Genomic DNA, 23,534 nt, shown 5'->3' on the forward strand with positions numbered 1-23,534 from the left:
GATCAACACTAAACTCGTGCACACAAAGATGGTGCGTGAATGGGAATTTAATTATGTTGGGGGGGGGGGGGGGGGGGGGGGGGGGGGGGGTGGAGAAGAGGGAGAAAGACGCATACACGTATTAATATGAGAGAGGAAAAAACACAAAAAACAACAAAAATAACAGTGGCTTTTGAATATTAGGCTGGAGACCCCATCTATAACTAAAGGTAACAAAAACAAAAAAAAAGGAAACAGAAATAAGGAAAGTGGGGAAATAGGTTGGAACCCCCCACTCTTATCCAAAATAAATAAAGACTGTCTGTGGGGCTAATGGAACCCCCCACTCTCCTCCAAAATGAATAAAGACTTTCTGTGGGGCTAATGGAACCCCCCACTCTCCTCCAAAATGAATAAAGACTGTCTGTGGGGTTAATGGAACCCCCACTCTCCTCCAAAATAATCAGACTTTCTGAGGGGTTAATGGAAGCCCCCACTCTCCTCCAAAATAAATAAAGACTGTCTGTGGAGCTAATGAACCCCCCACTCTCCTCCAAAATAAATAAAGACTGTCTGTGGGGTTAATGGAAGCCCCCACTCTCCTCCAAAATAAATAAAGACTGTCTGTGGAGCTAATGAACCCCCCACTCTCCTCCAAAATAAAGAAAGACTGTCTGTGGGGTTAATGGAACCCCCCACTCTCCTCCAAAATAAATAAAGACTTTCTGTGGGGTTAATGGAACCCCCCACTCTCCTCCAAAATAAATAAAGACTGTCTGTGGGGCTAATGAACCTCCCACTCTCCTCCAAAATAAAGAAAGACTGTCTGTGGGGCTAATGGAACCCCCACTCTCCTCCAAAATAAAGAAAGGCTGTCTGTGGGGCTAATGGAACCCCCCACTCTCCTCCAAAATAAAGAAAGACTTTCTGTGGGGTTAATGGAACCCCCCACTCTCCTCCAAAATAAAGACTGTCTGTAGGGCTAATGGAACCCCCCACTCTCCTCCAAAATAAATAAAGACTGTCTGTGGAGCTAATGGAACCCCCCACTCTCCTCCAAAATGAATAAAGACTTTCTGTGGGGCTAATGGAACCCCCCACTCTCCTCCAAAATAAATAAAGACTGTCTGTGGAGCTAATGAACCCCCCACTCTCCTCCAAAATAAATAAAGACTGTCTGTGGGGTTAATGGAACAACACCCCCCCGCCCCCACTCTCCTCCAAAATAAATAAAGACTGTCTGTGGGGTTAATGGAACAACACCCCCCCGCCCCCACTCTCCTCCAAAATAAATAAAGACTTTCTGTGGGGCTAATGGAACCCCCACTCTCCTCCAAAATAAATAAAGACTGTCTGTGGGGCTAATGGAACCCCCCACTCTCCTCCAAAATAAATAAAGACTGTCTGTGGGGCTAATGGAACCCCCGACTCTCCTCCAAAATAAATAAAGACTGTCCACTGTGGGGCTAATGACTCCCCCTCAAACAGTGGAGCGGTGGCCAATGACAATGCGCCCGAGTAGGAGTTCAGTGTCCTTTCGTTCGGTTCCCATATACGGACAGGAGTTTTACTTACTCACTCCGATAGACGTTGAGTGGTGGCCTGGCTCCTACTCTTTCGGATGAGACGACAAAACCGAGGTCCCGTGTGCAACATGCACTTAGGGCACGTTAAAGAACACACTGCAGCAGAAGGGTTGCTCCTGGCAGAATTGTGTAGAAACCCCTTTTGGACTGCAAGTGAAATACACTTGCAGACAGAACAAAATATAATGTAAAAAAAAAAGAGAGATCTAATTTAAAAATGATAATAATCATAATTAAAAAAAATATTAAAAATCTTTTTTTTAATTTAAAAAAAAAAAAATATATATATATATACATATATGTGTGGGGGTGGGGTGGGGGGGGGGTTGTGCTGTATTGTGGCGACGCGCTCTCCAAGAAAAGCAACCCGATTTTCACACAGAAAAACCTCTTGTGACAAAAGGTAACGCAATACAATACAATACGATACGATACGATACGATACGATATACAATACAATACGATACGATACGATACAATACAATGCAGCATAGTACCTCAAAAAGAGCCACACCATCATAGATGAACACTACCCACCCCTCAGAAATACCCCAACCAAAAGAAAGCATCAAAGGAAAAGTGCCTGGGAAGACCGTTTTGGGCAGGGGCGTATTTCTCTGGAGCAGGACAATGCACCTGTTCACACTGCGCAGGTGTCTGTGGCTGAAGCGACCCCAGCAGTGGTTTTGAATTGCTGCCTTACGCCCATTACTCACTAGGTAACACCGGAGATTAGAAAAGAGAGATAAACCACTTGCAGAAATTGCTGAAGCCAGGCAGCCTGCGCCGCGACACGCATTCATTATTCATGAGCTGCCTTTGCCCCGCCCAAACGAAAGGAAAGCGTCAGTCGAACGCAGTCTCCTGAGTGATTTTATAATTTGGATTACACCTTTTTTCCCTTTTCTGTTTGCTTCATCCCACGCAGATGTCAAACTCAATTTTGTTGTGAATAACATTCCTAAATATTTATATGTATTGGTTACTTTTATTTCCCTATCACCACAGCACCATTTTTCACGAGTCGAAAGATGACCTCCATTGCGGAAAACTATAATATTGGTCTTATCGAGATTCACTGTTTGTTGTAGTCTGTCTGTTTCTTGCTTAAGGGCATTTAATTAATTTTGTAACCCTATGGGTGTGTCAGACAAGAGAACAACATCATCAGCAAATAGCATTAAGAGCAAATCTGTTGCGCCAGGTATCATTTGTATTCCATGTCTCCCCTTCTTTGATAACTCCACTGCCAATTCACCGATGAAAAAGGAAAACAGCTGTGTGCTTGGCATACAACATTGTTTAACCCCTCTTGGACACTGAAAAAAGTCTGAATAAATACCTTTGTCACGAACACATACAAGTACAGAATCGTAGATGCTTTTAACAGCCATGTAAAACTCCCGAGAGAGAGAGACAGAGACAGAGACTTAGAGAGAGAGATAGAGCACAATACAACGGTCTGCTCGGGCAACATGAAGCGTTCGTATATATATGAATTATATATATGATTATGTACATATAGATAGATTTAGATTTACATACTGATAGATCTATATGAAATTATGTATATATGTATTCATGTATGTATGTATGTATAGACAGATGTTAGAAGAGAGACAGAGCTGAATATGTGTTTTATGTTTTGATATATATATATATTTTTGTTGTTGTTGAAGAAATGGTGATGTAAACCAGAAAGTGTGAAGAAAAAGTAGCGTTACGAAAACGCAGTTCAATAATTTATAACTGTCTCTCTCATGTGCAACATTGCGCTGGGGGGGGGGATGGGGGGGAGTTGGTGGTGGGGGGAGCTGCTTTATTTTCTTTTTATATTATCTATATTCAAGCAGATGCAAACGTGCTAAAAACCAAAGCAAAAAGCAAAAATGAATCCGTTTTCATTGTATACAGCGAATCTTACTACACGTGGGAAATTCCAGGCGTAACTTAACTTTCGCTTTACTGCAGCTGAACCGTCAAAACCGACCAGTTTCCTTCAGGTGGGGAAGGAGAGGGTGATTTACCCCCACCCTTCCGCACTGCGTGTGTGCCCCAAAACGGCTTCAGCACTGTTATAGACAGTAAGAAGGGGCCTGCCGCGAGTGGTTTATCTCTCTTTTCTAATCTCCGGTAACACCTTCGTATTTCTTCTTCTTTTCGAGGATGGTCTCGTTTGGGTGGCGGACGGTCTTTTTAATGTTGTCGCCGTTTAAAATTGAACAACACACACACACACACACACACACACACACACACATATATATATATATATATATATATATATATATATATATATGTGTGTGTGTGTGTGTGTGTGTGTGTGTGTGTTATGTTGGGTTTTGTTGTTGTTGTTTTCACTCATGCACACATTCGCTCATGCACAAGTACGCGTATGACTGAAATGGCACCATCACGTGCATGCACACACCTTTCACCCACACATGCCCTGCCTGGGTGAACAACAGTTCAATACATGTTAAACATGTCGTTTATCAGAAAGTATTGAACTCTGTGTGTGCCAGTGTGTGTGTGTGTGTGTGTGTGTGTGTGTGTGTGTGTGTGTGTACAAAAATACATAATACAAAAAACAAAAATATTTATTCAGTTTTTACAGGCCATAGACCCATGTGAACAATATGGCAACCATGGGGCATTCAAGGTGATCTGGTATTCAAGTACGCACAATATATATATATATATATGTGTGTGTGTGTGTGTGTGTGTGTGTGTGTGTGTGTGTGTGTGTGTGTGTGTGTGTGTGCTTGTGTGTGTATGTGTGTTGTTGTTTTTGTTTTACGAAATTGCTGGAGGTAACACTGCAATTATACAGATACGATCTTTAAGCATTACGTAATCAAACTCCTGATTCAATAATTCTACTATCCGACAAATTTGAGCACAGATACTGGACCTTAAAATTTGAAGGGAATCTATAATAACAGAGGGGAATATATTTCATACTCAAGGATTCATATCTTCAGTAGACAAGGAAAAAATGGCGTAAGTATTCAATTTCGAATCTCCCACACTGACGTGTGTGTGTGTGTGTGTGTGTGTGTCTGCGCGAGCGCGTGAGTGAATATACCTATGCGCGTGTTCATGTGAGTGAGGGAGTGAGTACGTTTCGATCATTCGTTCTTTTGTTTAAGGTCTGTCTACAATCGTGATTTAGGCGAAAATCCACCTCTTTCCTTACCCAGGTTTGCATTTCAAAAAAGTATGACCAAATGATACAAACTATCTTACCGCACGCGAGTATGTTTGTGTGTGTATTTGTGCGTGTTTCCGTGTGCATGCATGCATGCATGCGTGTGTGTGTGTGTGTGTTTGTGCGTGTAAGTGCAAGGGAAAGAGAGAGAGAGATGGGGGGAAGGAGGGCGGGAAGGAGGTAGAGCTTGAGACAAGAAGGAGAGAACTAAATTTAGTTCGACCTCTCGACTTTGTGTGCTGATGAGAGCTTTCGTGAGAGAGAGAGAGAGAGAGAGAGAGAAGCGGTCGGATAGGGGAAGGGGGTGGGGTGGTGGTGGTATTGCACGGTTGGCAGTAGTTGGTAGCACAGGTCGCAGGCAGCACCTGACAAGCTTAATATGTCAGATATGGTTACAGCTTTACTGGTAAATATACCGCTGGGCAATAGGAGGACTACACCATGGGGTTGGTTGTACAAATGAACTTAGCTGAGCGCCTAGTTTGCGTAGCGTTTAGAAAATGTTTCCAAGTCTATGGAACTAGCGTTGACACAGGAAAATCTTCAACGCTTATCAAACTTAGCCCTGCTCAAATCGCTTGTTCAGCCCGGACCAGCTTCGCCCACTGAACAATCCAATGATGATCACATTTCGGCCTGTTGTTTACTTTCAAAGTAGTCCTGCAAGATTGGGTTGTTCAACTCCTTAACCATTGGATCATTTTTAGGGATTGTTGTTTGTTTGCTTTTTTTCCGAAATCATACTTTTCTCGGTTCGGTCCGAAGCAGGATTTCGTATGGGTTTTCCCTTAGTTTGCTACCTTATCTGTCCAAATGGAATCGGAGTCCTTGTTGCCAGCAGAACCAGAGTGTATGTGTTTCGTCGAGTAAGTGAGTTTATGCACCAGCTGTTGAGGTGTTCGTCTGTTGAAGTGTACGCCTATCTGATTGCAGTGATCGTTTTTTTCCCCTTCTTTTGTAAATAGTGTCTTTGCGCTCAGATTTCTCTACTTTCCATTCCTCATATCAGCTGAACGTGTTCAACGTGACTATGCTTTGTACAGACTGGGCATTATTTACCTTGGGAAGTTACTGAAAAACGTGTTTCCCGTTCAAGACGTTCATATAATTTTGGTTTTTTTCTTTTTTTTTCTTTTTATTCAAGACTTTTCTCTAGTTGTTTGAAACTGACTAGTTATTTATTACATATTGCATACAAGCCATTTATTTTAATATCCATGTCCCTCTCTTCTTCTTTTAAACTTTATAGAAACCTAATTAGAGAAATTAATGCAATCCTGTCTCTCTATGTTATATATAGATACTACAGCAGACTGTGTATAATAACGCCATCAGCTGGTGCCATCTGAGTTCAGAGAGAGAGACAGATACAGACACGAGAGAGACAGAGACTGTGAGACATAGGCATTGAGAGAGAGGGAGAGAGAGAGAGGGAGAGAGAGAGAGAGGAAGAGAGAGAGAGAGAGAGAGAGAGAGAGAGAGAGAAACAGACTGACAGACAGACAGACAGAGAAGCTGAGAATTAGACGGGAAGAAGATACAGAAAGAGAGAAAGAGACAGACAGACAAGGCAGAATACAAAAAAAAAGAAAAAAAAAGATCAAAATACCAAGGAAAGCACTGCTGTGGACAGACCACATACAGCACAGTGGGGCAGACAGAGAAACACGTAGCTTTTTCCAACGTTGCAAGGGAAGGCTGCAGCCATATCTGACACAAGTAAGCTTGTCACCTGCTCAGTGTCTGCGATCAACCACTGTCAACCGTGCATCTCCCTGTGCGCTTCCCATCACACACACACACACACACGCATACACGCATACACGCACACACACACACACACACACACACACACACACACACACACACACACACACACACACACACACACCGTAAATACTGCATGGATATGAGTGCTGAAATTTAAGAGATCAGCCACACACATCATGGGTCACAACTGTTGCGTCTCTCTCGGTGACAGTAGCCTAGATGTCCGAGTCAGTATTTTTGTCCTCCGGTGATTGATAACTGTGCCAAGGGGAAAATGCCAAAGTGGTGACTTGTGTGCAAGAAAAAAATATGTGCCAATACTTTATTCACGGGTAGTAGATCCAGGCATTTCGACTGAAAAACTACGGAAAATTGTTGCGGGGCTGCGCGCGCATCTGGTCGTCTGCTCTTACGTCGTGGGTTTGGATTGGTTCAAAACACATTGATGGTTGCTCACTTCGTGTCGACAGCGATTCGGTAAGCATTTTAGTCACCATACGCATTCTTCGTTGACATCAAGACGCAGTTCGGTTCAAACCACTAATAAAAAAATTTAAAAAATTAGATCAGTGAGTTCAACCTCGTCAGTATTCCTGGTGTAAACACTGCTTTCAAAGCACAAACACACTAGACACATTGACACACCACTCAGAAACAAGCACACGCTCACAAGCCACTGATCTAAATTTTGTTGAGATCAGTGCATACAAGCACACACACTGACAGAACACTGACTAACAGAATGTGCGTGCGCGCGTACTTTTTTTCCGTCTTAGTAGACAGGCGTAAAATCGAAGAAGAAACACACACACACACACAATAGCGAAAGTGACACACGCAGACACAACCACACGGACTCAACTGAATCGTACTGGTCGAAGCCATTCACAAAGCTAAGTTCATCATGTATGGACATCTTGCCGCAAGATCAAGCTTGTCTACGTTCTTCCTATTGTCCTTTGCTTTTCTATTTTACACTTGTTAATCGATCAAGAGCACGAGATGTTCGAGCAAGTCGGGCCGTCGAACCAACAAAAGTGCTGTTGAATCTGACCGGAACGAAGGGAAATAACTCTGACAATCCTAGTTTCATGACGTCATCGCTCGTTCCCCATTAATTTTAGCGACAAAGATCACACCTCCCCGCGCTTCTCGTATGAAAGGAAACTATGCCTGTGACTGTCAGCACGTCGTTTGCATGCTGAAACATTATGTCGATTTTTTTTTAAACGCAATCATGCATTCATTGAGGAATCTTGAGCATCGAAAACAACGATTTCGCAGGTCGATTTTTTTTTAACGCAATCATGCATATTTTGACGAAATCTGACCACCGAAAACAACACAACGATTTAGCAGGATTTAAAAAAGAAAGAAAAAAGGCCAGAACACATGCAAAGAGTCCAAAATTCAGACAGTCGTAAAGCAAACAATAAAACTGAATGGCATGCACATTGTAATCTACCACATCAGTCAAAGATGGTGGTACTTTTTTTGTGTGTGTGAAAAAGAATGCACTGGTTAAAGCCACGCTGATTTCGGCGCTCATGCTCAAAATGTTGTCCAAAACAAAAGGAGAGTAATACAGTTTTATCAAACAACAGTGACAAAACTATAATGAATCACTCACAAGTTTGTATTCCTCAATTGTAATGGCCGCACTGATTTTTCAAATGAAAATAGAAAAGTTGCGACATTTTTTTCAGTGTTATTTTCGTATTAGCATACCCTCACAACGCACGCTTTCTTCCATGTGACAAACTTCTTCCTTTTTTTTCTTCTTTTTTTCCCGGCCGTTCAGTGTAGTTCTCACGCCGGAAACGTTCGTGATTTCTGACACGTCAAACGATCTTGGGGAATCGACTTTCCCTGCGCAGTGTAGGTTTCAGGATGTCAAAGCGTGCGGACTGATCCATCGGAATAGTACGCGACACTACATTTGCTGAGAAAAATAGCAGATGTCTGATCTTAGTATAAACCCAACAGCCTGAGAAAGGGAGAGAGTCCTGAAAACCCACGACAGGTTTGTGTAAAACATCAACATAGGAAATGACATTTTAAAAAAGACTGAAAAATGAATTTTAAAATAAAATGCGCACACTGACACCATGCAATGTGCAAATATGTATATATTGGGAGAAAAAAAATGGAGTGGACTTGCTAATGCTTGTTCTTTTTCTAATATGCCTGGTGTAATAAATTATATTACTAGTGACCGCTATCGGAGCACGTTAATGTGTAAGCAACCCGATCCTGGAAATGAAATCAAACGATCGAGTATCTCTAGTTCACGAACACAGTAGAACATCTGTTCTCATTCAAACCGCATGTGTCAGGGGCGACAACCCAAGCACCATCGATTGACACAAGACCCCTGATACTTGAAATCTCTTCAGACACACGAACGGTAATTAAAAAATCTATCATCAGATTCTGGTTTACAAATTCACTCCCTCCCACAACGTAAACAGAACTTCACTTGTTCGTGCGCGTGTGTGCAAAAGAGTGTACGTTCATTTCTATACACCCATTTCGTTGTGTGTGTGTGAGCTTGTGCATTTTTGTATGTGTACACGTACGCGTGTATGAAACGTGTGCGTGCTTAATCTGTCATGGGTAGCTTGGACAGAGGCTAAAATTGCCGTTCTTAAAATTTACCCCGGAGAAAAATCATACGAGCCAAATTCTTCGTTGGTGGTGTGGTATACCAAGACACTGGAGCAACTCATCAGAGAGCTTCTGTTTGCCGACGATGCTGCCCTCGTCGCCCATACAGAAGCGGCCCTGCAGCGTATAACGTCCTGCTTCGCAGAGGCTGCGCAGCTCTTCGGCCTAGAAGTCAGTATGAAAAAGACGGAAGTTCTCCACCAGCCTGCCCCACGGGAAGAATTCCACGCTCCTCACATCAACATCGGTGAGACAGAGCTGAAGTCGGTCCACCAGTTCAGCTACCTAGGCTGCACCATCTCGTCTGACGTCAAGATCGACAAGGAGATCGACAACAGACTTGCAAAGGCAAACAGCGCATTCGGCAGGCTGTACAAGAGAGTGTGGAACAACAAACACCTGAAGAAAGACACAAAGATCAGCGTGTACAGAGCTGTTGTACTGCCCACCCTGTTGTATGGCTCCGAAACCTGGGTCACCTACCGGCACCACATACGACTGCTTGATCGCTTTCACCAGCGCTGCCTTCGCACCATCCTCAGCATCCACTGGAGTGACTACATCACAAATGTCGAGGTCCTGGAGAAGGCAAAGACTATCAGCATCGAGGCAGTGCTGCTAAAGACCCAGCTACGTTGGGCAGGGCACGTGTCCAGGATGGAGGACCACCGCCTGCCCAAGATCGCGTTGTATGGCGAACTGTCCACTGGCCACCGTGACAGAGGAGCACCCAAGAAGAGATACAAAGACTCCTTGAAGAAAGCTCTCGGTGCCTGTCACATTGACCATCGCCAGTGGTCCGCAGTAGCCGCTGATCGAGAGACCTGGCGACGCACCATCCACCAAGCTGTCTCCTCCTTCGAAAACAACCGCAGGGCCAGCCTTGAGGACAAACGCAGAAGGAGGAAGAACCACGACGCTGCAGCCGCGAACCCAGACCAGACTTTCCCTTGCAACCGCTGCGGCCGACTCTGCTTTTCCCGCATTGGCCTTGTCAGCCATGAGCGTGCCTGCATCAGACGTGGACAACGCCCTTCCTAGATCTTCGTCAGCGAAGCCAGGCCATGATGATGATGATGGTGTGGTATAGATTTTTGCCTTTTTATTCTTCTTCCACAGCTCTGTGAAGAGTCATTGGGACTAAATGCCTGTGCCAGTGAAAGTGGGTTTCTGTCCAATCTGCAATGTTGTCAGTCCATTGACAGGCCCGAGTGGTTAAAGAGTTGGACTTTCAATCTGAGGGTCCCAGGTTCGAATTTCGGTAACGGCGCCTGGTGGGTAAGGGGTGGAGATTTTTCCGATCTCCCAGGTCAACATATGTGCAGACCTGCTTGTGCCTGAACCCCCTTTACAGAAGATCAAATACGCACGTTAAAGATCCTGTAATCCATGTCAGCGTTCAGTGGGTTATGGAAACACATGAAGAATATACCCAGCATGCACACCCCCGATAGCGGAGTATGACTACCTTCATGGCAGTGTACAAACGGCCATACACGTAAAAGCCCACTCGTGTACATATGAGCGAACGTGGGAGTTGCAGCCCACGAATGAAGTCAGTCCATCGGGTTTATTTTTTGTTTGCTTTTTTTGGTGCCCCAACCCCCTCCCCTCCCCGTCTCCCTCCCTCCACAGTTCCTTGCAGGACTGTTTTAACAAGGCCATCAGATTACCAGCTTAGCTTTCTTTTCTAAACTGATGCCATCAGATCTTCGTAATAAGGTCCAATGCGTTAACTAATTTTGCACACTGGCACTTGGAATTGTTCATTAGTGATGTGATCAGTGTATCTGTTGTTCCGTATCTTGCGATAACATCTCATTTCAACGGAATGAATTCTTGTTGATGACGAATCCCAGGTAGCTGAACTGTTGAACAGTTCTTAGCTTCTGTCCCAGGACAGTTAATATCAGCAGTGGTGGTGGTGTTGTGGCTGGCGGCAATCAACCTGGGTCTTTTTTGGCACTGAGTTTTCGCCGGCACCATATCATGTTGTTTCATTCAGTCTTTTAACAAGCTGGATGGGTTCTTGCTCAGTATAACTGCCAAACCATCGGTGTCGTCTGCGAAGCGAAGGTTCGTGACGGTTCTTCCTCTATGAACGCGGGAAAGCGAGACAGAACAAAGAGTCAAACTAGCAAGAAGCCATGGAGATTGACTGCACCATAGGGGATAGGCAAATCGGGAATAGGCGAATTTGACCTGCTCCGCCGTAATACGGTCTCATGGCACCATCAGTCCACAGAGCTAGCTGTGAATATTTGGTCGCCATGAGGCCACACACCAGAGGGGACCCAGCACGTAGGTACCGTGGCTGAATCACTTTGGGATGTGCCAGTCGTGACCGTTCTGATCCACTTAAAGCACGACACCACCTATATGTTAAGACCAAAGACAATGTTTATTTCAAGAAACCCTTTCGAGAAGGGGATAGGGAGGAGGCGGGGGGGGGGGGGGGGGGGGGGGGGGTACTGCGAGACACAGTACACCCTTCCATAGTGACATCACTGATGACATCATCAAAAGAAGGGAAATGACTCCGGAAGGCTGAAAATTCCCATATTTATTTGATCCAGAGTGGTATACCTCCAGACCGTTTTCTCAGTTTTTGTTCTGGTTGATCTGAATATTATTGATTTATGACTTCAAACTGGCGCCACTTTCGACAGTTTTTTTCCCCCGGCAGTCAAGGGTTTTTGATGTAACAAATACAAATATGAAACGGATTGGCATTGTGCTCACGATCAGTTACAACAGTCATACCAACTGGTTGAGAGATACTGAGAGATAATCATCCTGAATTAAGTCGCGGAGCCAGACTGAGTGAGCCTTCACCCTCCTCCAACCCCCTTCCTTCCTCTGTCGTTGCGACCGCTATCAATAGACGTGTTTTTGCAGTGCAAGCATTACGTGTGTAATCTGTAGGCAGTAGTGCAGAAGATCGAATGTGACACAAATGTCAGCCCGTCGCAACCTTGGTAGTACGTCTTCTATTTCATGTAATTACTATGAGCAAATAGTAGGCAGTATATATCGATGATTTCCATCTCTCTCTTTTTTTCCTCCTCCTTCTTCTTCTTTGCTGTGCAAGCAGTATTTATTTTGTCCCTATAACTTACGTGGCGAACGTGTTGATGGGTTGAGGTGAAGGCGTGTGTGTGTGCGGGGGGGGGGGGGGGGGGTAGGGGGAAGGTTTGGGGGAGCATGGAGGGAAGGTTATGTGTGTGTGTGTGCGTGCGTGTTCCTATGTGTGTACATGTGTGTGTGCTTATTCCAGCCAAGGAACATTAACGAAGTTTATTGCCAGTTTCAATTCTCATGTTTTAATTTCACTCACACACATACATGCACAAACACACACACTCTCTCTCTCCCCCCTGATTCTCTCTTTCACTTCATTCCCTCCTTTAATGTGTTGGCATCTCTGTGTGTGCACACACACACGCGTGTGCATGCATGTGTGCATTTGAAGATGAGGATATATTATGATTCCCATTAGGATCAGCACCTTTGTTCATGCTGTTTAATGGCAAGTGTATGCAAGGTTTCTATGATCAGATACAGAAGGGGGTGGCGCTGCACTCGGTGGCAACACAGTGTTTTTTGCAGGCTCGTGTTTTTTAGTGTCTTTTGGATGTTTACAACAAGCCTGTAATTGCACGAGTTAATTTCCATGTGGATTAATAAAGTGTTATTGATTGATTGATTGATTGATACCTGCAAGGATTTTTTCACTTTCCATTCCAGAAGCAGACACAAACATCATTACATATATTTTCCTGGGAAGCAGTTCATGTTGTTCGTCCGACCCTGTTTCATACAGTCATTTTCTCTGTGGCTGGATCTCTTTTTCACAAAGGACAGGAGAAACAGCCATTAGTACATCTGAATTTCCAGTCAGAAAAAAGGTATAGTACTACTGGGAGAGGAATAAAAAGTTCTAGACATGTTTAAACAGGCAAGATCACCACACAGGATTCAAGAGGAGACCACTGTGCATGTGAACCCAAGCAATCACACGAACGTACACACGCTATAATGAATCCAGAATGATGAAACGCTTTTTGTTTTGTCCACAGAATGGTGTATTCTATGTTCACTCTTTCACAGTGCCCAAAGTTACATTCAGACAATTAATCTTGCATCACATGTACTGCACAGAAAACAGAAGTAGCATCATCAACAATGGAACTGCACACACTGCACAGAAAACAATAGTAACGACTTTAAAATGAATGGGAATAAAAACTTAGCACAGCAATGGCTGACCACATCACAATTATCACCAGGTGCCCTTTACCAAACCGAAACATTAAAATAACCAAATTTGATTCTAAATGGTATTAGAATAACGCCTATGCATTCTGAAAAGGCACTGACCCAACATGTGTGGCAACTGCTGTGAGGCGATGCAGTGCAGAATGTTCCATTTGTGAAGTTGCCAAATGCTGCCTCCAAGAGTTAGTCAATAACAACAACAGCAACAATAAGAACAATAACATTAATAATTATAATGATAATAACAGTATTAATGATCTCATTTCATATTGTGCTTATTCTCTAAATAGGACTCTAGGTGTCTTATAAAGACAGGTAGATAAACACACACACACACACACACACACACACACACACACACACACACACACACATTCTGAAAAGGCACTGACCAAACACAAACAATTCAAACAAATTTTGAAAAGAAATTGCACCCATAAATTTGGGACCTGTACATACGTATCAAAAGCCATCACTGCGATCAGTTCAGAGTGCTACAGAAATGCTTGCACACATGCACACACACACACACACACACACACACACACACACACAAGCCAGTGAGAGAAATAGAAAATGACAGAAGAAAGAGAGAGATGGCAAGGGAGAAACAGAAAGGAGAAAGAAAAAAAAGAGTAAAAGACTACAGAATACAGAAAGTATGCACAAAATTTGCACTGACAAAAAAACGTTTAACTTGATTCCGGACAAATATAAAATTTATTTTAATTACACATACTTAACCGTGACCCAACTAGTGCAGACTCCAGCAGGGGTCTGACATTCCTGCCTGTGCAAACTACTATCCGCCTATGCGGAGAAAATGAAACTACGGCCGATAACCTCCCGGAAGTAGGTAACCTCCCCTTTGTCCCGCTGGCTAGCGCCCTCTTTTTCCGGCAGCCATTATGACTCCTGTCCTGTGCTCTCCATACGGCTAAGTTTTTTTTCGTATTTTCTGTCTGTCTGTCGATTCTCTGGCGTTCTTGTTTTTTGTCAAATTTTGTCTCGAACCAGGTCACATAATTGTATGGTTCGATTGGGATATCGGGCTAAAATTAAGGCGCGATCGAAATCGATTCGCGGACACTCTGGGCCCTCTATTTCTGGCCCTCTCAACAACGCCAACCCGACGCCTCCCCCACTTATATCATGCAACCTGGAGCCCAGTGCAACAATGCACTTCTGTTGATGCACACCTTAGAAAAGCTCAGATGACACAGCAACACGAAACATTCCTCTTCAACAATCAGTTACACCAGTCACACTGTGACTTTAATTTTCCCGTCTTCTTCTTCTTCTTCTGTGTTCACTCGTATGCACACGAGTGGGCTTTTACGTGTATGACCGTTTTTACCCCGCCATGTAGGCAGCCATACTCCGTTTTCGGGGGTGTGCATGCTGGGTATGTTCTTGTTTCCATAACCCACCGAATGCTGACATGGATTACAGGATCTTTAACGTGCGTATTTGATCTTCTGCTTGCATATACACACGAAGGGGGTTCAGGCACTAGCAGGTCTGCACATATGTTGACCTGGGAGATCGTAAAAATCTCCACCCTTTACCCACCAGGCGCCGTCACTGTGATTCGAACCCGGGACTCTCAGATCGAAAGTCCAACGCTTTAACCATTCGGCTATGGCGCTCGTCATAATTTTCCCGTCAAATCTAAGGAAAAGAAAACAGGTATGTCTTGATAACTTTTGGAAGTAAAGATGCTATGAAGCTTACACTCTGGAAGACAAGGCATTTCCACACATAAGGTTAACATTCCACATTAATAATATAATAATAATAAGTTCATTTGTATAGTGCCTCAAAGCGCTGTACAGCTACAACAGTTCCAATTAAAAACAAAATTCTTGAAAAAATTATGGCTGCACCAGCTGTGATCATCATCACATTCATCACAGCATCGTATATTCAGTGACAAATCTGTAATGATAAGAATAAACATAATAATAAATTTTGATAATAATAATATTAATAATGATGATAATAATGGCATTTGTGTAGTAAATTCAAACTCAGTGCACTAGCATTCGCCCCTTCACACAAAGCCACACCTGGAAATGAGTAACCACACTCAACCACACACACACACACACACACACACATGAGCAGAAAACTGCTCAAATAAACAGCGGAGAAAAAAAATCACAAAAAATGCCTCACAGAACAGATGAGTTTGTAGCTGGGATTGGATCAAAGGTAGTATTGTTTGGTGCCAAAGACTCACAGACAGCCAATTCCATACTTGACACAGCCACAACCTTAATCTATAATGTACTATATGGAGTGTCCTGTGCGTGCCTGCACCCATCGTGAACACAGTGTAGGCCTCCAAGGGTGGTGCAGGATTGTTCCAAGGGCGGGTGGAGACAGTGCTTCTCTGGGTCCTCCCCAGCACCTATTGGTGTTTCTCTTTCTTCTAATGTACTATAATAAAAAAAATGTTTTAAAGAAGATTTTTTTTCTAAAAGGAGCTGCCCACATGAACGGAATCAAACTGGCCAAACTGAAAGAATCCAATGTCCACATGTAAGTGGGAAAGAAATCCATTCTGAACACTTAACTGGGTCTCCTATCCCACAAACGCATAGGCCTTCATGACTGAAAGATATGGATACCTATCCTCAGTAGGAGACCATGCTCAAAGAGCTTTTCAAACACAGTGCCATTTGCATAATAGGCTGCCTACCTGGGTAAAGCCATGGGGAGTTCATCATTCATTTCCTGTGTCATTTAAACAGATTTCTGGCACGCACATATACACTCTCAGACAGACATGTAACATTTTTACATGTATGACTTATGTCATATCTATCCCTAGTGATACGTCATGAATCTGTCCCCAATTAATATGTCATGAACCTATTACCAGTTAATGTCAGAATTTGTCCCCAATTAAAATGTCATAAACCTCTAAATTAATGTCATCAATCTCTGTACCCATTCAGTCTGTAATAAACTGACCCCCCCCACTACCCCCCCCCCTCCCCCTGCCCACCTCCCCCCACATTCCAGGAATAGCTGTCCAGATGCGACAAATCGCCTGAGGTAGATGTTGACGTCAAACAGAAACATAAGTCAACAAACTATGATGTTAATATGGCAACATGGGAGATGATATAATAAATTTTTTTTTTTAGAAATGCAAATGAGGATTTTACTGTGGACTTCAGAGCGAGAAGAATGGGGAGAAGCAGTGATTAATTTCAAATGAGCAAAGTTGATTTGGCGTTTGATTTCAACCAAAGATTTCTCTAATCATGTCCTTGAGCTACACTGTCGGAAAGGAAAAGTTTCTACTTTCATTTTGAAAAAGTTGTGGATCGACGATGATTGTACAGTATTGCCCGACACACCTCCCGGTCAGTCAAGATGAGCATGGAGGTGGTCCATCATTTCCATGACTGACAGCCGTGACTCTTGAGATTCCTGAAACCATGAGAGCAAAGAGAAGTCACTGAAGCATCCACCAAAGTCATCTCGTAAAAAAAAAAAAAGTGGGTTGGAAAATGTCACCACCGATGTCTTTACTGATCTATACACACACACGCACACGCACTCACATACATATAGATATACATGCTTTCACACACACACACACACACACACACATACATACATACATATAGACATACATGCTTTCACACAAACACACACACACACATACATACTGACAGACAGACATGTATGCATGCATCATACACACACACACATACATACACGCACATACATACTTACATACATATACATGCATACACATGTGTGGATGTGAATGCACACACACACATACATACACACACACATACATACATACAATCATGTACATACATACACACGTGTGAAAGTGAATGCATTTTTTTCATCTTTTTTATATTTTTTCTGCTAAATCTTCAGTCCTTGCCCACTAAGTGGATTACGCCTGCTCATTCCAAATCCCTCACACACTGCCAGATTAATACATGTGCATTTGTCTTCCGAGTAAGAGTCTGTCATACGACCTTTTCTTTTCTGGAATGCACTTTGTCAAAATCAACTAATATAAAAAAGAAAAGTATTTTCTAACTGAGAAAATAATAATAATAATAACGGTATTTATATAGCGCTGAATCTTGTACAAAGACAAATCAAAGCGCTTTCACACCAGACATTCACTGGAGAAACTGAAGACAAGGAAGAGGCAGGGAAGGGAGGCTATTTTTTGGAAGAGGTGGGTTTTAAGGCCAGACTTGAAAGAGCTGAGTGCAGAGACTTGACAAATCAAAAGAGGAAGTTCATTCCAACTGCAAGGTCCAGAGACCGAGAAAGAACGGCGGTCAACAGTCGAATGTTTGAATCTGGGTATGCGTAAACTGAGTGGATCCAAAGCCGATCGTAGGGAGCGAGATGGAGTGTTGGTGAAGGCAGCCACAGAGACAGGAAATGCCCCCAATCCACACACACACACACACACACACACACACACACCAATAACATCAACAAAGTAAATCCCCCCACCTGGAGACAGGTGTGTGTAAGGTGATGAACACAGTCAGGTAGATGTGTGGACACATCAGGAGGAGTCTGTTCCTGAATCTGTAAACATGACAGTGAATCTGTAAACATGACATGGCAGTGACTCTGTAAACATGACAGTGCACAGGCATAACTGTTCTGTAAACATGATAGTGTACAAACATAACTGTTCCTCAATCCGTAAACATGACATGGCAATGACTGTAAACATGACAGTGCACATGCATAACTGTCCTGTAAAAATGACAGTGCACAGACATGACTTTCATGCAAACATGACAGTGAATCTGTAAACATGATAATGCACAGATATAGCTGTTCGGCAAATATGGCAGTGCACAGACAAAACTGTTCCTTAATCTGTAAACATGACAGTGCACAAACAAAACTGTTTCTCAATCTGTAAACATGACAGTGCACAGACATAACTGTTTCTCAATCTGTAAACATGACAGTGCACAGATATAACTGTTCCTCGATCTGTAAACAGGACAGTGCACAGATATAACTGTTCCTCAATCTGTAAACATGACACAGATATAACTGTTCCTCAATCTGTAAACATAACAGTTCACACACATAACTGCTTCTCAATCTGTAAACATGACAGTGCACAGACAGAACTGTTCCTGAATCTGTAAACATGACAGTGAATCTGTAAACATGACAGTGCAGTCATATAGTGTTCTGTAAATTTGGCAGTGCACAGACAAAACTGTTCCTCAATCTGTAAACATGACAGTGCACAGACAAAACTGTTCCTCAATCTGTAAACATGACAGTGCACAAACATACCTGTTTCTCAATCTGTAAACATGGCAATGCATAAACACAACTGTTATGCAAACATGACAGTGAATCTGTAAGCATGACAGTGCACTGACATGACTGTTCCTCAATCTGTAAACATGACAGTGCACACATATAACTGTTTCTCAATCTGTAAACATGACAATGCATAAACACAACTGTTATGCAAACATGACAGTGAATCTGTAAGCATGACAGTGCAGTGATATTGCTGTTCTGCAAACATGACAGTGCACAGACATAACTGTTCCTCAATCTGTAAACATGACAGTGCACAGACATGACTTTCTCAATCTGTAAACATGACAGTGCACCAATATAACTGTTCTGTAAACATGACAGTGTACAGACATGACTTCCTGAAACTGTAAACTTGACAGTGAACCTGTAAACATGACAATGCACAGACATGACTGTTCCTCGATCTGTAAACATAACAGTGAATCTGTAAACATGACAGTGCATGGACACAACCGTTACTCTTCCTGTAAACACGGCAGTGAAAATCTGTAAATATGATAAGGCACAGACATTTATAACCTGTACCTCAGTCTGTAAGTTAAACCACCTGGGGCCATATTCAAGACAAAATTCATTTTGCCTTCAGGCAAGTTATCTTTGACATGGTTGGGACCCGTGGGTACAGTTTACCTTGAATGATAAGTCATCTTCCTATTCAAGACACACGCAGTTCACTCAGACAGCTAACCCATCATCTTTTTTTTTTAAATCCCGACGATTCCCATCTGCACATGCTCTCAGTTTCACTTCTCATCGCACCACAGCTTGGAACATTGTCAAGAGAGTTCGCAAAACACGTGCTATCCATAAAGTACGCCCGTTTTCCCTTTTAAAAGAAAGAAAGAAAAATGCTGCAAAAGGATCTGCCATATTTACCTTTGCTTCGTGGGCAGTCACCCTTGGCAGGTAGTACAGGTAAATTGCCTTCAGATTTGTAGACACGCAGGTGGACTCTTGTGTTCATGAATACTGGATATTGCTTACCCTCGGTCAGTTTGCCTTGCCTCAGGCAGATTACCCGCAGGTACACATTTACCCTCAGGCACAATGTTCTCTTGAATACTGCCCCTGGTGAAAAGAGGTGACAACAAAGCTTACCAGTTTCCTCAGTCTGTAACCTACCTGGTGAACTGAAAGGTGCCAGAGCGCACCTGTTTCCTCAGTCTGTAACCTACCTGGTGAACTGAAAGGTGCCAGAGCTCACCTGTTTCCTCAGTCTGTAACCTACCTGGTGAACTGAAAGGTGGCAGAGCTCACCTGTTTCCTCAGTCTGTAACCTACCTGGTGAACTGAAAGGTGCCAGAGCTCACCTGTTTCCTCAGTCTGTAACCTGCCTGGTGAACTTAAAAGTGGCAGAGCTCACCTGTTTCCTCAGTCTGTAACCTACCTGGTGAACTGAAAGGTGGCAGAGCTCACCTGTTTCCTCAGTCTGTAACCTACCTGGTGAACTGAAAGGTGGCAGAGCTCACCTGTTTCCTCAGTCTGTAACCTACCTGGTGAACTGAAAGGTGACAGACCTCACCTGTTTCCTCAGTCTGTAACCTACCTGGTGAACAGAAAGGTGGCAGAGCTCACCTGTTTCCTCAGTCTGTAACCTGCCTGGTGAACTGAAAGGTGGCAGAGCTCACCTGTTTCCTCAGTCTGTAACCTGCCTGGTGAACTGAAAGGTGGCAGAGCTCACCTGTTTCCTCAGTCTGTAACCTGCCTGGTGAACTGAAAGGTGGCAGAGCTCACCTGTTTCCTCAGTCTGTAACCTACCTGGTGAACTTAAAAGTGGCAGAGCTCACCTGTTTCCTCAATCTGTAACCTGCCTGGTGAACTTAAAAGTGGCAGAGCTCACCTGTTTCCTCAATCTGTAACCTGCCTGGTGAACTGAAAGGTGGCAGAGCTCACCTGTTTCCTCAGTCTGTAACCTGCCTGGTGAACTTAAAAGTGGCAGAGCTCACCTGTTTCCTCAATCTGTAACCTGCCTGGTGAACTGAAAGGTGGCAGAGCTCACCTGTTTCCTCAGTCTGTAACCTGCCTGGTGAACTGAAAGGTGGCAGAGCTCACCTGTTTCCTCAGTCTGTAACCTGCCTGGTGAACTGAAAGGTGGCAGAGCTCACCTGTTTCCTCAGTCTGTAACCTGCCTGGTGAACTTAAAAGTGGCAGAGCTCACCTGTTTCCTCAGTCTGTAACCTGCCTGGTGAACTGAAAGGTGGCAGAGCTCACCTGTTTCCTCAGTCTGTAACCTGCCTGGTGAACTTAAAAGTGGCAGAGCTCACCTGTTTCCTCAGTCTGTAACCTGCCTGGTGAACTGAAAGGTGGCAGAGCTCACCTGTTTCCTCAGTCTGTAACCTGCCTGGTGAACTGAAAGGTGACGACAAAGCTCACCTGTTTCCTCAGTCTGTAACCTGCCTGGTGAACTGAAAGGTGGCAGAGCTCAGCTGTTTCCTCAGTCTGTAACCTGCCTGGTGAACTTAAAAGTGGCAGAGCTCACCTGTTTCCTCAGTCTGTAGCCTACCTGGTGAACTGAAAGGTGGCAGAGCTCACCTGTTTCCTCAGTCTGTAACCTACCTGGTGAACTGAAAGGTGACGACAAAGCTCACCTGTTTCCTCAGTCTGTAACCTACCTCGTGAACAGAAAGGTGCCAGACCTCACCTGTTTCCTCAGTCTGTAACCTATCTTAGGAACTGAAAGGTGGCAGAGCTCACCTGTTTCCTTAGTCTGTAACCTACCTGGTGAACTTAAAAGTGGCAGAGCTCACCTGTTTCCTCAGTCTGTAACCTGCCTGGTGAACTGAAAGGTGCCAGAGCTCACCTGTTTCCTCAGTCTGTAACCTGCCTGGTGAACTGAAAGGTGGCAACAGAGCTCACCTGTTTCCTCAGTCTGTAACCTACCTGGTGAACTGAAAGGTGGCAGAGCTCACCTGTTTCCTCAGTCTGTAACCTGCCTGGTGAACTGAAAGGTGGCAACAGAGCTCACCTGTTTCCTCAGTCTGTAACCTACCTGGTGAACTGAAAGGTGACGACAAAGCTCACCAGTTTCCTCAGTCTGTAACCTACCTGGTGAATGGAAAGGTGGCAGAACTCACATGTTTCCTCAGTCTGTAACCTGCCCGGTGAACTGAAAGGTGGCAGAGCTCACCTGTTTCCTCAGTCTGTCACCTATCTTATGAACTGAAAGGTGGCAGAGCTCACCTGTTTCCTCAATTGTAACCTACCTGGTGAACTGAAAGGTGGCAGAGCTCACCTGTTTCCTTAGTCTGTAACCTACCTGGTGAACTGAAAGGTGGCAGAGCTCACCTGTTTCCTTAGTCTGTAACCTACCTGGTGAACAGAAAGGTGACGACAAAGCTCACCTGTTTCCACACGTGCTGCTGGTTGTCGTGCCTCAGGTGGTGCCAGGGCGGTGTGCCAGTCAGCATCTCGTGGACAAGACACGCCAGCCCCCAGCTGTCACTTCTGAGGCTCAGCGACTCGTTTCGACACAGCTGGGGAGGAGGAACACATCACCTTTGGATGACTACTGCGTCATGTTGCAGAATACGGAGTACTTTGTTATCTCAGTAAGAGAAATTCATATGTGTGTGTGTGTGAGAGCAATAGCAACCCCTTTCCCCCCAGAATGGAAGTTCAGTATATTTCATCATCTAAAACGTTCACACGAATATGTAATTCAGACTGTAATGTCTGTAATAGAAATTCAGTATATTCTATCATCGTAAACGTTCACATGAACATGTAATTCAGACTATAATGTCTGTAATGGAAGTTCGGTATATTCTATTATAGCAAACGTTCACATGAACATGTAATTCAGACTATAATGTCTGTAATGGAAGTGCAATATATTCTATCATTGTAAACATTCACATGAACATGTAATTCAGACTATAATGTCTGTGATGGAAGTTCGGTATATTCTATCATCGCAAACATTCACATGAACATGTAATTTAGACTATATTGTCTGTGAAGGAAGTTCAGTATATTCTATCATCGCAAACGTTCACATGAACATGTAATTCAGACTATAATGTCTGTGATGGAAGTTCAGTATATTCTGTCATCGTAAACATTGACAAGAATATGTTATTCAGACTATAATGTCTGTAATGGAAGTTCAGCATATTCTATCATCATAAACATTCACATGAACATGTCATTCAAACTATAATGTCTGTAATGGAAGTTCAGTTTATTCTATCATCACAAACGTTCACATGAACATGCAATTCAGACTATAATGTCTGTGATGGAAGTTCTGTATAATATAATGTCTTTGATGGAAGTTCGGTATATTCTATCATCACAAACATTCACATGAACATGTAATTCAGACTATAATGTCTGTGATGGAAGGTGGGTTTATTCTGCCACCGTAAACATACACATGAACATGTAATTCAGATTATAATGTCTGTAATGGAAGTTCGGTATATTCCATCATCGTAAACGTTCACATGAACATGTAACTCAGACAATAATGTGTGACTTTTAGAGTGAATAAAAGAAGGAGTGGAGGCAGGGAGGTAGGAGGTGGAAAGGAATGTGGTGGTGGTGGGGGGTGTGGGGGGGAGGGCAGGGGGAGGAACAAGGGACAGGGAGGGAGAGAGATGTGAGTGGTGATGGGGGTGTGGGGGTGGGGGTCGCGGTGAGAAGAGAGGGGAGGGTGGGGGGAACAACAGAGGGAGTGGGGAGGG

At 43.6% G+C, this 23,534-nt stretch overlaps 1 protein-coding gene across 3 annotated transcripts in view; it reads right to left on the reverse strand.

Moving 5' to 3' along the window:
- Positions 1–13,286: 13,286 nt before the first annotated feature.
- Positions 13,287–23,534, reverse strand: part of LOC143283035 (mitogen-activated protein kinase kinase kinase 3-like) — a 26,230-nt gene continuing 15,982 nt past the window's right edge. For 2 of the 3 annotated variants that reach the window (XM_076589038.1, XM_076589036.1), the window contains exons 9-11: positions 22,191–22,322; positions 18,001–18,078; positions 16,497–16,935 (exon numbers count right to left, since the gene is read on the reverse strand). In XM_076589038.1, the coding sequence (XP_076445153.1) occupies positions 16,870–16,935; positions 18,001–18,078; positions 22,191–22,322 (276 nt within the window). In that variant the 3' untranslated portion in view covers positions 16,497–16,869. Of the gene's footprint in view, positions 16,936–18,000; positions 18,079–22,190; positions 22,323–23,534 lie in introns of all 3 variants that reach the window. The other variant, XM_076589037.1, reaches the window with a different exon arrangement.

The sequence above is a fragment of the Babylonia areolata genome, chromosome 6 (genome assembly GCF_041734735.1).
Source record: "Babylonia areolata isolate BAREFJ2019XMU chromosome 6, ASM4173473v1, whole genome shotgun sequence".
In the NCBI taxonomy this organism is placed as follows: domain Eukaryota; kingdom Metazoa; phylum Mollusca; class Gastropoda; order Neogastropoda; family Buccinidae; genus Babylonia; species Babylonia areolata.